Source organism: Haemorhous mexicanus, chromosome 5 (genome assembly GCF_027477595.1).
Source record: "Haemorhous mexicanus isolate bHaeMex1 chromosome 5, bHaeMex1.pri, whole genome shotgun sequence".
Taxonomy (NCBI): domain Eukaryota; kingdom Metazoa; phylum Chordata; class Aves; order Passeriformes; family Fringillidae; genus Haemorhous; species Haemorhous mexicanus.
Window position 1 is genome coordinate 18,427,501 of NC_082345.1, and position 12,269 is coordinate 18,439,769.

The 12,269-nt window shown below is 42.5% G+C and overlaps 1 protein-coding gene across 1 annotated transcript in view; it reads right to left on the minus strand.

The window, feature by feature from the left end:
* Nucleotides 1-10,052: 10,052 nt before the first annotated feature.
* Nucleotides 10,053-12,269, minus strand: part of ANO2 (anoctamin 2) — a 150,373-nt gene continuing 148,156 nt past the window's right edge. The window contains exon 25 of the mRNA XM_059847912.1: nt 10,053-11,884. Within this exon, the coding sequence (XP_059703895.1) occupies nt 11,603-11,884 (282 nt within the window). The 3' untranslated portion in view covers nt 10,053-11,602. The remainder of the gene's footprint in view (nt 11,885-12,269) is intronic.

Sequence of the window (12,269 nt, forward strand, 5' to 3'; positions counted from 1 at the left end):
AATCCTGAGAGAACCTTTCTGAAGAGAACAGGAATGGGAAATGTAAAAAGAACAGAAAAAGTTTTGAATGCATCTGGTACCTGTGGTATGTAAAAAACAAACTAAATAAATAAACAAATAAATCATCTACCCCATCCCTTTAGAGGTGCCCCGTATTTCTCTGACTACTTACCATGTTATATCACATATCTGCCATGCGTTTAGTCATGATTAAAAGGCCTACTCCTGAAAGCTGAGATGAATGTAGATTCATTTTTACTCATTTGAGTAATATCTCCTATGGCAAAGGGAGAGTTTTTCCCAATTTCTGTAGCAAGCTGTGTTGATATTAAAAGACGATCCACAGCCAGCACAAGGACTAGCTTGAATAACACTTCCTTCCCTCACTACAATGCTCAGCGCCATTTCTGAATCATTTTTCGGTAGGGGATACCCAGCACATTACAGAGAAACTTCTAAGGCAGAGAAGGAATCAGCCTTTAATATTGCTCTCTCATAACCTGTACTTAGGTGTGGAGATGGAAGAATTCAACAAATTGTTCTCTCCCCCAGTGCCACCTACAACAGCCCTGCCAGCCCAGCCCACCTTCAAACATCCAGTTCTGCTGAGCAGGTAACACTCTTCAAATCCTTCCCTCAGATGCACTGACATCAGGATTCTGGGAATAACACAAGGCAGATGTGCAAAGGGGAAGGAAAAAAAATCCCTGCGTGCCTTTTTGCACCTCCTTCATCTCAGCAATGCAGCATAGCTCTGTTTCTGCCTCAGCTGGGAAAGGCTGGACACAAATTATCCTTTGAGCTTTGTCTCCCTTAGCAAACACAAAGCTCTTGTGTTAGTAGTATTTTATTGCTGTTTTATTATTTGGGCTTCACCTTCTTTTTTTTTTTTTTTAATGCATGGTTTTTTACATGTATTGTTACAGTGGGTTTATGTCAACTTTTGTTCATGTGTTGCTGATATAAGCTCTCAAAGCTCCTCCCAGCTTCACATAGTTTTGAGTTTGGAAATGGCACAAACCAGGGATACATACAAGCACATACTAAATAAAACATCCTTCCTGTACAGTGTTGGGAAATTCAGGTTTACTGTTACTGCAAACTGTACTGAGGATAGAGGCAAATTTGGCGTTTTAGTAGAAACCTGTGCACAGTGTCATATCAGAGCCTCTTCTGCATTTAATGCTCACCATGTGCCACAGCAGGCATGTAAATCTCACCTTCTGTGCGTTGTTTTGTCTCATTTCCAGAGCTGGAGGTGTCCCTCAGAGCTCCCTGATGTTTCCCTGGGTTTTACACAGGAAGGGAGCAGAAGTGGATGGGGAGTGTGCCTCAGTAGTGACAGCACAGGATCTGGAATTTCTTATTGGATCTTGAAGGGTCTGCTCTCACCTCTGCTTTGGTGATTGGTGCCAGAGTCTGAGAGGGCAAAGCAGGTGGCCACGCCAAGGGGGCAAGGGGGATGTCTGGTCTCCACATCCATGGCTGTGCTGAGAACCCATGTGTAGCTGCTGGAATGAAAACCCAACATGCTTTAGGAAACCCTTGGCAGCAGCACTGCAAGGGCAGAGGATCCCCTGGGCTGTCTGGATGGTTTGGCTGTGACTAATAGATTTTCCCGGGATCACGTTAGAGATGTATCTCTGTTTAAAAGGAGTAGAAAAATCCCCCAGCAAGTGCAGACTTCTTGCCAGTAGAGCTGAAACATCTAAAATTTTTGCCAGGAATCAAAAGAGATGTTTCCTCTTTCCAACAGGTGAAATCAGCCCCTTGCAGTCAAAGGGATTACACCACCACCAAAGAAAGTCAATTATAGCATAAGGCAGGACCCAAACATCAGGACTTTTTGTGTTCTCAAATGACACACAGGCTTTGCTTAAGCATCCACTAGATCTCCCTTTATCCACTAATTGTGCAATTCATTCAAAAGAACAACCAGATTGGTTTCATCTGTTGCACATTGTATGGGCCAAGCCCAGGAAAATACTTCCCTTGGCTCATCCCAAGAAAAACATTCAGGCACACTGTTTGTTTTCTTATTTTCACATATTACTTTTATCTTATGTTTAAGCTAGATATTCCTTCGAACTTGCTCCTCTGATTCCTTGTCCCTTTGGTATCACTTAATTAGACTTGGTGACTAATTCAAAAGGAATTATTTATTTAACAAATCCCATCCTTTTCCCTCATAAAGCATCTACAAGCAAAACACTTCTTTTTTTCCCCTCCCAAGTTGGTGTTAATTAAAAATTATTTACAGACATTCAGAGCAGAATTCTTTGCCGTTGTGCTTTTTTGAGGTGCACCATCTCTGTAAGGATGTGCCATGCAGGGCAGTGGCTGACATGGGCAACTCTGTTACAGCTTGGAATAGAAAATTTTTATGTCCAGATCCAGATTCTCTGCAAATATAGACTAATTAACAGTGCCAGACATCTTTCTGCACTGGGTTCCCTCACTTGTGCTTCCCCAGGCCCAGACAGAGGGCCTGGTCCTGTGCAGCTTGGGAAGGGGTCCGTGTTGTTGTTTGTCCAAGCAGTTGTTTGTGCAAGCAGGGGCAGGGGACAGCTGTTAAATGCTGTGTGAGCACAGCCTCCTGCTCCCTGGCTCCCTTTCTTCCCTGGCTCCAGCTCTCTTCACTCCCATCTCTTGTCCTCTTACTGGAGGGAGAGAAAGTGGAGAGGACAGCTGGGTTTACCTCTTCTCATCAGGTGCCCACCCTCTTCCTCTTGCCCCTGCAGCATATGAGTGGTGTGTACCTGAACATGCACCTGCAGCAAGCGCTGGTAGGTGGGAACATCCCTTTCCTCTCCCTTGGCTGCCCTGTACCCTGTACCCCTGCTCCAGACACACACCTCAGCTCCCTCTCTGCTCCTGGGTGACCTGCTGCAGGACCACCAGGGAACAGCAGACCTCCAGGGAACATCTGAGAAAAGGCTTCTTTTGTTGGACACGAGTGACTCATTGCTTTTGAACCTGATACGAGAGAATTAATGGGTAGAAAAACTGGCAGATTTTTGTTTGTTTTGGTTTTTTGTTTTGTTTTTTTTTTTTTTTTTTCAATCAAAAGAAAGAGAAACGAGGGAACCATACAAACCTGGTGGGGTTACCTGCAGCAGGAAGAACCACTGCAGTCTATAATGCACTACAGGCACAGATGCTCCCATATCAAAGCTGCTGCAAGTCTAACGTGACATTACAAACCATGGCTGGGCACCCTAAAGCTGAGGCAGCCCCAGAAACATGCCACAGAAAGGAGGGGAATAAAAGAATGAAAACAGCACCAACATGCACTTGCTGCTGGCCCTGGGATGGGAAGCTCAGAATGCGAACCACCTATACCTTCCACTACCCCAGGCTGCTCCCAGCCCCATCCAGCCTGGTCTTCAACACTTCTAGAAGGGATGGGACAGCCACAGCTTCTCTGAGCAACCTGGGCCAGGGCCTCCCCACCCTCACAGGGAAGAATTTCTTCCCAATATCCCACCTAAACCTGCTCTTTGTCAGTGTGAATTCATTGCCCCTTGTCCTGTCACTCCAGGCCCTTGTCTGGAGTTTCTCTCCATCTTTCCTGTAGGTTGCCCTCAGGCACTGGAAGGCCTCAGTTATACCACAACAGGGGTTGAGATGAGATTATCTTTAAGGTCCCCTCCAACCCAAACCATTCCATGATTCCATGATTTCCACGATGTGTGTGCCCCACCCGAGTCACTGATCAGAGTCTGCCCAGCTTCAAGGCAGCCTTGCAGGCAGGTGCCAGCACCAGCATCTCATCCCAGCCAGGTACTACACATGGTAAACATAGACACACAGTCTCTGCCAAAAATGCCTTTCACAAAGCAGGCTCTTTTAAATGAATTTAGCATCTTAGCAATAGTTTTCTTGGGGCTTGGGTGTTTTTTTCTATATGATTTAAAAGGAAGTTGACCACGTATTTTCAGAATAACTTGGTCAGCCCAATTTTGGCAAAGGGACTCCGGAAATCACAGAGAGTTGAAGCTGGGAAGTGAAACCAAGCAGACCATTGTTGTCAAAAAACTCCTGTGGAAATTGCCTCTAAAATACCTGCCAGTGGGTGTGACCACACAGGACTTGGAGATGGTCCCACAGGGCCGAGTCTCAGCTTTGGGAGTTAGGAAAAGAGCAAGAAAAATATCTGACTGCCCCTGAGCCTGAAAGTGTGAGCAGAGGAAGGAGCGGTGCTCCCAGATGTTCCCTTTTCCTTCAGCTGGGTGTCACAGATTTCCTGGAATGATGACGGGACGCAGACCTCGCGGATGCTGCTGCTTGTCTGCCGGAGGCTTCTGTGATAAATAGGTCCAGTGAAAAAAAAAATCACTGATTTCAGCATGACCTCTTCTCATTCATTTCCACCATAACAAGGGGGGCTTCTTTTGGTTGTGGGTTTTATTTGTTTTTTTAGAAGATGTTAACTTTTTTAGGATATATTAATTTGGGCAGAAGGAAAATAAAAAATTATAATAATTAAAAAAAGTCGTTTCGTCCCAAATTAAGAGCTTGGCTTTATTTTGGCTCTCAAGGTGCTGCGGTGTCCCCCATGAGCTGGGGCTAAGCTGGTTTGTGCCTGTGCAGGGCACGTGAGCCCTGCCATGACACACAAACTGATAATAAACAATACAACACGCAGCACACACAGTCAGAGGAGACAGGCAGTGAGAAATAAGAGTCTTGAGATCATATGGGAGATGTAAAGCTCGTCTCTTTTAATACTTCTTCACAACATTAGCTTTTGCTCAAGGATTAAGCTGTCGTAATCTCCACTAAAGCCAAGAGAGTAACAAACCAGTTATAATTAATGTATTTTCTTGGCTTTGGAGAAAATCCCAAGTTATTTTTCTTCAGCTACTAAGCCAATTCCAAGGAAAAACTCCTGTCAGTGTCAGTTAGATGAAGAGTGTTCCAGACTGAACTTGAAGCCATGGAGTAGCTTTCTCCTCTGATGCTTTGTAGCTTGTTCTGTGAACCTTTGTGCAATTCATGTCCTGCCCCATGAACACATTGGACATGATGATTTTATAGGTCCTTTCCACACTAAATGATTCTATGGCTCAATACCCACCTCCTCTGAGTGCCCTGGGTATATGGCATCACTTTCCTTCTGTTTTCTTGCTCCATCTACTGGAACCAGTTCTACTTGTCATTGAAATGAACAAAGTATGTCAGGGATATACTTATTTATAGTCAGAAAAAAAAAGACCAAAAAAAAAAAAAACCTCATTAATCCAGTCTTTACTGTTGATTTATTTTGGTTTTATAGCTAAGTCCACATTTTGTAAACTAAATCTTCCCCTTTTTAAGGCTCTTCGTCAGTCCTGGCAGTAAGAATACAATTCTAGATCTAAATATCCTCACTGAGCTATGTCCTTACTGACCTTCTGTGTTTCCAAACTCTTATGAAAATATGTTGTTATATCTCAAAAGATTAGATGTAGCAAAATAACAACAAAAACAAGTCAAAATCCTCTCCTAGCATCAACAGAGGATGGTTTGTTGAATTTAGTTGAGATTTGAGTTGTAGAAGTCATATATAGCTGCTGTGTTGAAAATAATGATCATTTGAAAAAAGCTTTGTAATAGATGGGAGAAAAACTAGATGCCAGAGGAAAGCTTAAACCACACCTGTAAGATTGAATATAAGAATATTGTCATGTTTGTTTGTCCCTTATTTAAAGTGGCTACTGGAAAAGCTCTGGGAAAATAATCCTCTTGAGAATTAGCTCATTAGGAGAGGACTCTGCTTAAGTGCTGGGCAGAAAATGTTAGAATATCTGTGTATTTGTGCAAGGTTTTTGCTTGGATTTCTGCTGCCTTTTGTGCTTAAAAGTGCATCAGGAAAGTCAGGAGTCACTGCAGAAATGAACTTCACGTTGTGGGGCAGATTCAAGTAGGGCTGTGATTTCTTCCTGTGATTTTCCTTTAAGCAGAGAACAGCTTCCTCCAGCAAAGAATGAGGCTGTGGACTGGAATAAGATACTAGGAGGCTCTGACATACTAGCAAAAATTGCGCAGATCCCCTCATTAGTCCCACAGCTTCATGGAGCTCCTCTCCTTGCCCATTTCCACCTTCCTACCTAGCATCCTTCTGGTCCTAAAGGCACAACTTCCACTGTCTTTCCCAAAAATGCATGGTTCAGTTGGAGGGCTGCAGTAGCATTTCCAAGCTGATGGATCACATTGCTTCCCTGTTAATTGCATCCCTGTTACTGTAATCAGACACTACAATGTTAGATAACAGGGAGCCTGATATAAGGATTGATATCTGTGATATAAACTGCACAGATTTAACCAGATAGTGGATCAATATTCCTTTTATATTTAAATTCAAGGATGATGGCTTTCAAAAGTGACTCACACTTGTGTCTGCCTTAAGTCCTTCCTACGTGGAAGCACAGTTCTGAAAATCAAGTTCACTAAAGCTAGCCCTAACACCAGGATGAATGCAGACAAAATTTGCCAGCCAGTTTTGGAGGGTGGTCCTATCTCTAGAAAATGCAGGGACAAATCCCAAACTGCTGGCAGTGCACATTTTCCACAGTGGGACTCATTGAAGGCCACAGCAATGGAAGTTTGCTGGGGATGCACATTTTTCCACTGCTATCCCAATTTTTCTACCTAACTGCTAAAAGCTGCACACGGAATTGAATAGTGAAAAAAAAACCCTCAGCTCAAGGGGATACTGAAGCCAAAAGAAAGACTTCCACTGATTCCAGTGATGTTTGAATCTTCCTTGCCTCAGGTGACTGCATTAGAGACACATACAATACTTTGATAGTAATCATTTTGCTCATTGAAGCTGTATCTGTGGAACCAGGAGTGGCTTGGAAATACTGTGAATAGAGGACTTTTTTTTAGTGAGAGTTCTAAGAAACAGGAAAAATAAAGCTGCAGAATTGTGTCAACAAGCAACTGAAAATACACAAAAATAAAAATATTTAATTAGATCATTATGCACAAATAAAGAGTATTATCAGTCTGTCTTGGCAGTTGTTATGGAATCTGGTTGATTTTAACAATTCCTCTGGGGGTGGGAAAGAGTCAGCAAGGCACCCTGTTAATTAATGCAGCCATTAATAATTGAGTAAGCAATTAATAATTGAATACATTTGCAGATGATGGGTAAAGGATGGGAACTGCAGGGAATATTCAGAGTTTTGGTAGTACTGGGGGATTTAGGACAGATTAAAACACATTTAGTAAAAGATTCGTGCAGACCTTTCCTTGAAAAAGATGCATGTGGTTCATACAGACTCTGTACTCATTTTTTTGCTAAAAATATTCTTCAGCCTCCATTGTCTGCAGGCCTTTTAGACTGGTGGACTGGTGGTCCTTGCAAGGTAAGAACTGGTAGTTCAGGTGTAAATCCTCCTCCTCTCCTACCTTTAAATGCAATTCTACTGTTGCATCCGAAATTTTGTGTTCCAGGACACACAGGACATCTTATCCAGTACAAGGTGTTCAGGAATTTACCTACAAAGATCAGCTCACAAACAAAATTGTTTTATATTTTCTTTTAAAAAACAAAATAATTAGACTAGATGGGGAACAGAGAGACCATCTGTGATTAATTAATGGGTGAGGCTGCAGAGCAGCAACAGATATTATATTGCTGTAGTAAGAGAAGTTTATTGCTAACAGTGGTGAATATTGTGCATGGTGGACTGGGCATTTCCAACCAATTATTTAACAGGCAGGTTTCCACAGAGGTCACCCTTTTCTTCTTGGAAAAAGGAAATGTTTGAGTGTCATTCATGTTGCAGGAGTAGTCTAGATAGCACAATCTTTTTATATCCCGAGATAAGGACTGAAAATCCAGTGATACCCATCACAAAAAAATATATCTAGGGCTGGTGATTAAAAAAGTGGGCAGGTCTGCATGAAGAAGACATGACAGAAAAGGCCAGCATTCCCACAGCTTCACTCAGTTCCTGAAAACCCCCTTTAAAACTAGAAATAAGCACGATGAGAAGGTTCATGTTGCTGTGTGGATCAGACAGATTCTCTAACTGATAGCATTTGAGTATGGAGCAACTCTGGAGCAGGGAGCTCTTTACATCTGAGTCCATTTCTTCTCCTGAATAACTCCTCAAAGCTGTTTGACACTACCCTGCACCACCAGTCCCAGGGAGAAGTTGTGGTAAACAGAGAAGAAACATCTGGAGTTTCTGCTGGACAGGTAAACACACCTCACATTGCCTGACCTGACAGGCTCACATCCAGCTGGAGCTGGTAAAGCCTTTCCACTCCTCCTTTTTGTTATTTCCTATTTGCACTGCTCTGATTAGATGTGGAGGTTCAAATGTTCCTATTGATGAGGCTCCATGCATACTAGAGTTTGGATCTGGAGGTTTGGTACTAGCTGTAGCACCCAGTGTGGTGTTAGCTACTCACACACACAGACATGCTGCTTTTCATTTGTTTGCCTGTTTAATTGGGGTTTCGACTTTTTATCTGGAGTGGCCCAAAATGGCTATGAAATTCTGCACTAAATTTGTATGCAATTCCTTCTCTGCTTACTTTTTTTCCCTTTTCCCCTACCAGATTTTATCTGGTTTTCATTGTTAAAGCAAGGAGTGACAATAGCCTACAGGTTTTGCTACCTTTGTACCTCTACTTGCATTCCTATCCCTTTGGTCCCCATGGAGAGCTCCCCATGCACATCTCTTGGAACAGCCATTCTCTGCTTCTGAAGCACAACTTATGGCAAGGGGGAGCTCTGTGGGTGGACTTACAATTATCCTGCTGATAAAAAAGGGGCAGATAAAGTCTGGCTTTGTCCAAAATAGGTAAGCTGGGACCTGAGAATGCCTGAATACCTGATCAGTGATCTACAATTACAGCGGTTGATGGGACGCAGTGTCAGGAGATTCCAGAGGTCGCCATAGAAATGCAACAAAGGGTGCAATCCTCAGGGAGTGCACTTGAGTCAGGTACCAAACCTGTAGGAATCCTCAGTGAATTAAATTCTCAAGTTTAAGGGGGAAACAGCAAGTGTATCAGAAATAAAGATAATTGAGCTGCCTGTCCCATTTGTGATGTCGGGGGAGATCCCATCTGGACAGCAGTCGGGATTGCTGCCATGCCTCTTTCCCAGCCTTGTTTGGGTGAAATATATAAACCTCGGGAGAACTTGCAGAGCATCAGTGTGCATCTGCTGGCTTCTCTAGTTCCTTGTGCCAGGAAATCTAGGACAATTTTATCATTTTTGGACCACAGCTAGTATTTCAGTTGCTTGTTATGGAAATGCTATGTAACAACAGCCTAATGCACTCGACTTTGGGATAACATTTTTCTGATTACTTTGGAGTGACTCACAGTTTTTAAGTAGGTATTTCCTGGGTGGAGGGAGAGTGTAAAAAATGTACAAAATGGTGCTATTTTAAGGAAACCCTTAATTCTGAATATCATTCATCACTGTGCAACCTGCATGCAATCCCTTTCTAAATCCATTTCTGCACACCCTCTCACATTCCTGGAAAAGGGAAAGGAAGAATTACGACAAGTAAGATTGACTGTAAAGTAAAATATTTTCCAGAAAATACGTTTCTACTGTTTAGAAACATATTTTCTCCCCATCAGAGGCTTTTTGGAGTGAAGAGAATTGATTGAATTTCAAAAAACTAGAGTCGCAAAAAACAAGCACAGATTCTTCCAAAGCCCCAACAGTTTCAAATCCCCAGGTCCACCAGCAGAGCATCCTCTTGGTGTAAAAGAGGGAATAGATGCTATTAATATTGACTATCTTAATACATTAGACCTTGAAATCCCCAATAGGGCTTTGTTGGACTTTTGAAAGTAAAATGAGACAATTTGTTTTTGAGGACATACCTTTCCCTCATTTAAATGTTGATCTTAGAGGGAAGAAATCAAAGGTTATGTCTCAGCCCTGACACAGGTTTCCATGAGGGAGCCAAAGACTTAAAAAGCAAACAACAAACAAACAAAACATCATTCAATTGCCTTAAAAAATTAAAATAAAACAAAGCAAGGAGTTTTGACAGGGGAAAAGAGGAAAACATTTGGCGAAGACTGACTTTTTTTCAACAAAGTTAACCATTTGCAATTTTATTCCAGATGACATTATCTTTTCAATTTCCATTTCTATCTTGAAGGAATAAATAACCCAAAAGTAAATTTTAGAAATGAAACTCCAAGAATTTTTTTTTTTTTTTTCATTTAGCCCACCCTGAAACAGTTTTCCCATTTTGATGTGCCTCAGTTTGGGCACTGAATGAAAAAAGAAATTATTTTCACACCTTCCATTATGTTCCAAAAGTTGTCACAGAGAAAAATCATCTAAGACATTAGTAAAATTTAGTAAAATTTTAGGCTTCAGATATATATAAAAGATTATTATGTTAAAGAGAAATCCTGAATAGAATGGCTGAAGCTGAAGTATTTCATTTGGTTTGTATTTTTTCTGGTTTTGAAAATATTGTTGAGAAGACAAAATGAGAAGAAAACCTTTTGTCCAGACTCTGAATTTCAAGCTGGGTTAGAGACAAAATCAACAGGAAAAGAAACAGATTTTTAAAGAAAGTTTAATTTTCATTAATGACAGAGTAAAGTTATTTCTTACATGTTTGTAGGTCTAAGATTGGTTAGCGAATATGTTTACCTTCCAGTAAAATGCAGTTCTGCAAAATATTTTACTTTACAGTAAATCACAACAGCAGCAATTTTTGTTATTTTGCATTCAGTGTACATGGAGATGCCACATGATTTACAGGGCTTGATTCCATTCTCGCTCCTCAGCTTTGCACTGGTGGTTCAGTGGCATGATTTTTCTTGACACTGGCTGAATTCTAAGACTAAGTGATAGGAGAATCAAACATGCAAGGTTTGGTTTTTAGCTTTTTGTTCCGGACAATGGGTGCCAAGGAGCTTCCCTGGTTCTGGTAGCTTCAGCCATTCTGATGGCCTCCCTGCTCACCAGCACATGCATTCCAGCTCCTGCTAAGCCAAGCACAATATATCCATAGTTACAAGTGCCCAGTGATTTTAATTCCTTCTGTTCCCACATCTCCCAGAGCCCTGTGTGCCCTCCCGAGGCAGCATCCTGTGGCAGTGTAGGTTAGGAAAGCACAAAGACTCCTTCAGACTCCATGTTTGCAAACCCTCTGCTGGCAGCTACAGCCAATGAGACCATGAGGTGTGTGCACTTCTCCATGGTCAGTCCTTCTCCAAAGTCAGTCCTTCTCCACAGGCAGTCCAACCTGCCCAAAGACAGAGACTAAAGCAGGAGTTGCCCCATGCCCCACCAGGCATCTACAAGAGGAGAGATTGTTGCCCGGAGAATTCCTGCCAGGAGGATTCCTGCATGCCTCCCCAACTCTCATGCATTGTCACCACAGGAACCAGCTACAGCCCCAATATAGCCCTTATCTCACACTGATGAAATCTGGAAATGCTGCAGCCCAGAGGGCATTTAAATTGTAACAGAGCCACTCACATCTGGAGATTCTAAGGAAGCAAAAGAGCCTCCTTTTGCTCCCTGTCCCTTCTCTCCTTCCCTCTTTCTAGGCTCAGAATCACATCATGCAGTAAGCAGAGGCAAGCACAGGCTGCTCCCTTCCCTCAGGAGTCACACCACAGTGTGCTGTGAGCTGAAGGAGGTGAAGCTGCCCTTGGGGCTGCGGTGACACTGGGAGAAGCTGGCAGCCCTGGTCCTTCTGCTTTTGATCCGACTCCTGCGTTTCCGCTTGTCATGTGCAATAAAGCTTTCGATCAGCTTCAGCTTTTCATGCTCTTCCTTCAGGAAGAAGTCAACAAGCATGGTCTTCTCCTTTTTGATCTGTTCACTGATGTCCTTGGGGATGTCAGGGATCATCCAGTCAACCAGAACACTGAGGAACATCACCAGGTTCTGCAAGCACAGCAGCAGATGTGAAGCAAGCATGAAAAATACAAAATACTCGCACTGGAGCAAAACCAAACCTTTGTTACAGCTACAAGACAGATGTCAAACACATTTTGCTGGTGGTGTGTTGTAGTAAGCAGTTGATTAAGGCTTTATTTCAAGAAACAGCTCAGGTTTGTGCACAGCTACCCCTCAGTGCAGAGGCTGAATTAAACATGTGCTTCAGTTAGGTTTGGAATAGGAAAGGACATGGAATCATCAAATAATCTATGGACTTATTAGCTAAACCAGCATTATTCTTTACAGGCATCCAAAGGTGCCCAGTTCTCAACATGCAATTCCTTGATAATGAGTTCAGAATCCATAAATATAAGGACATCCTCCAACACCA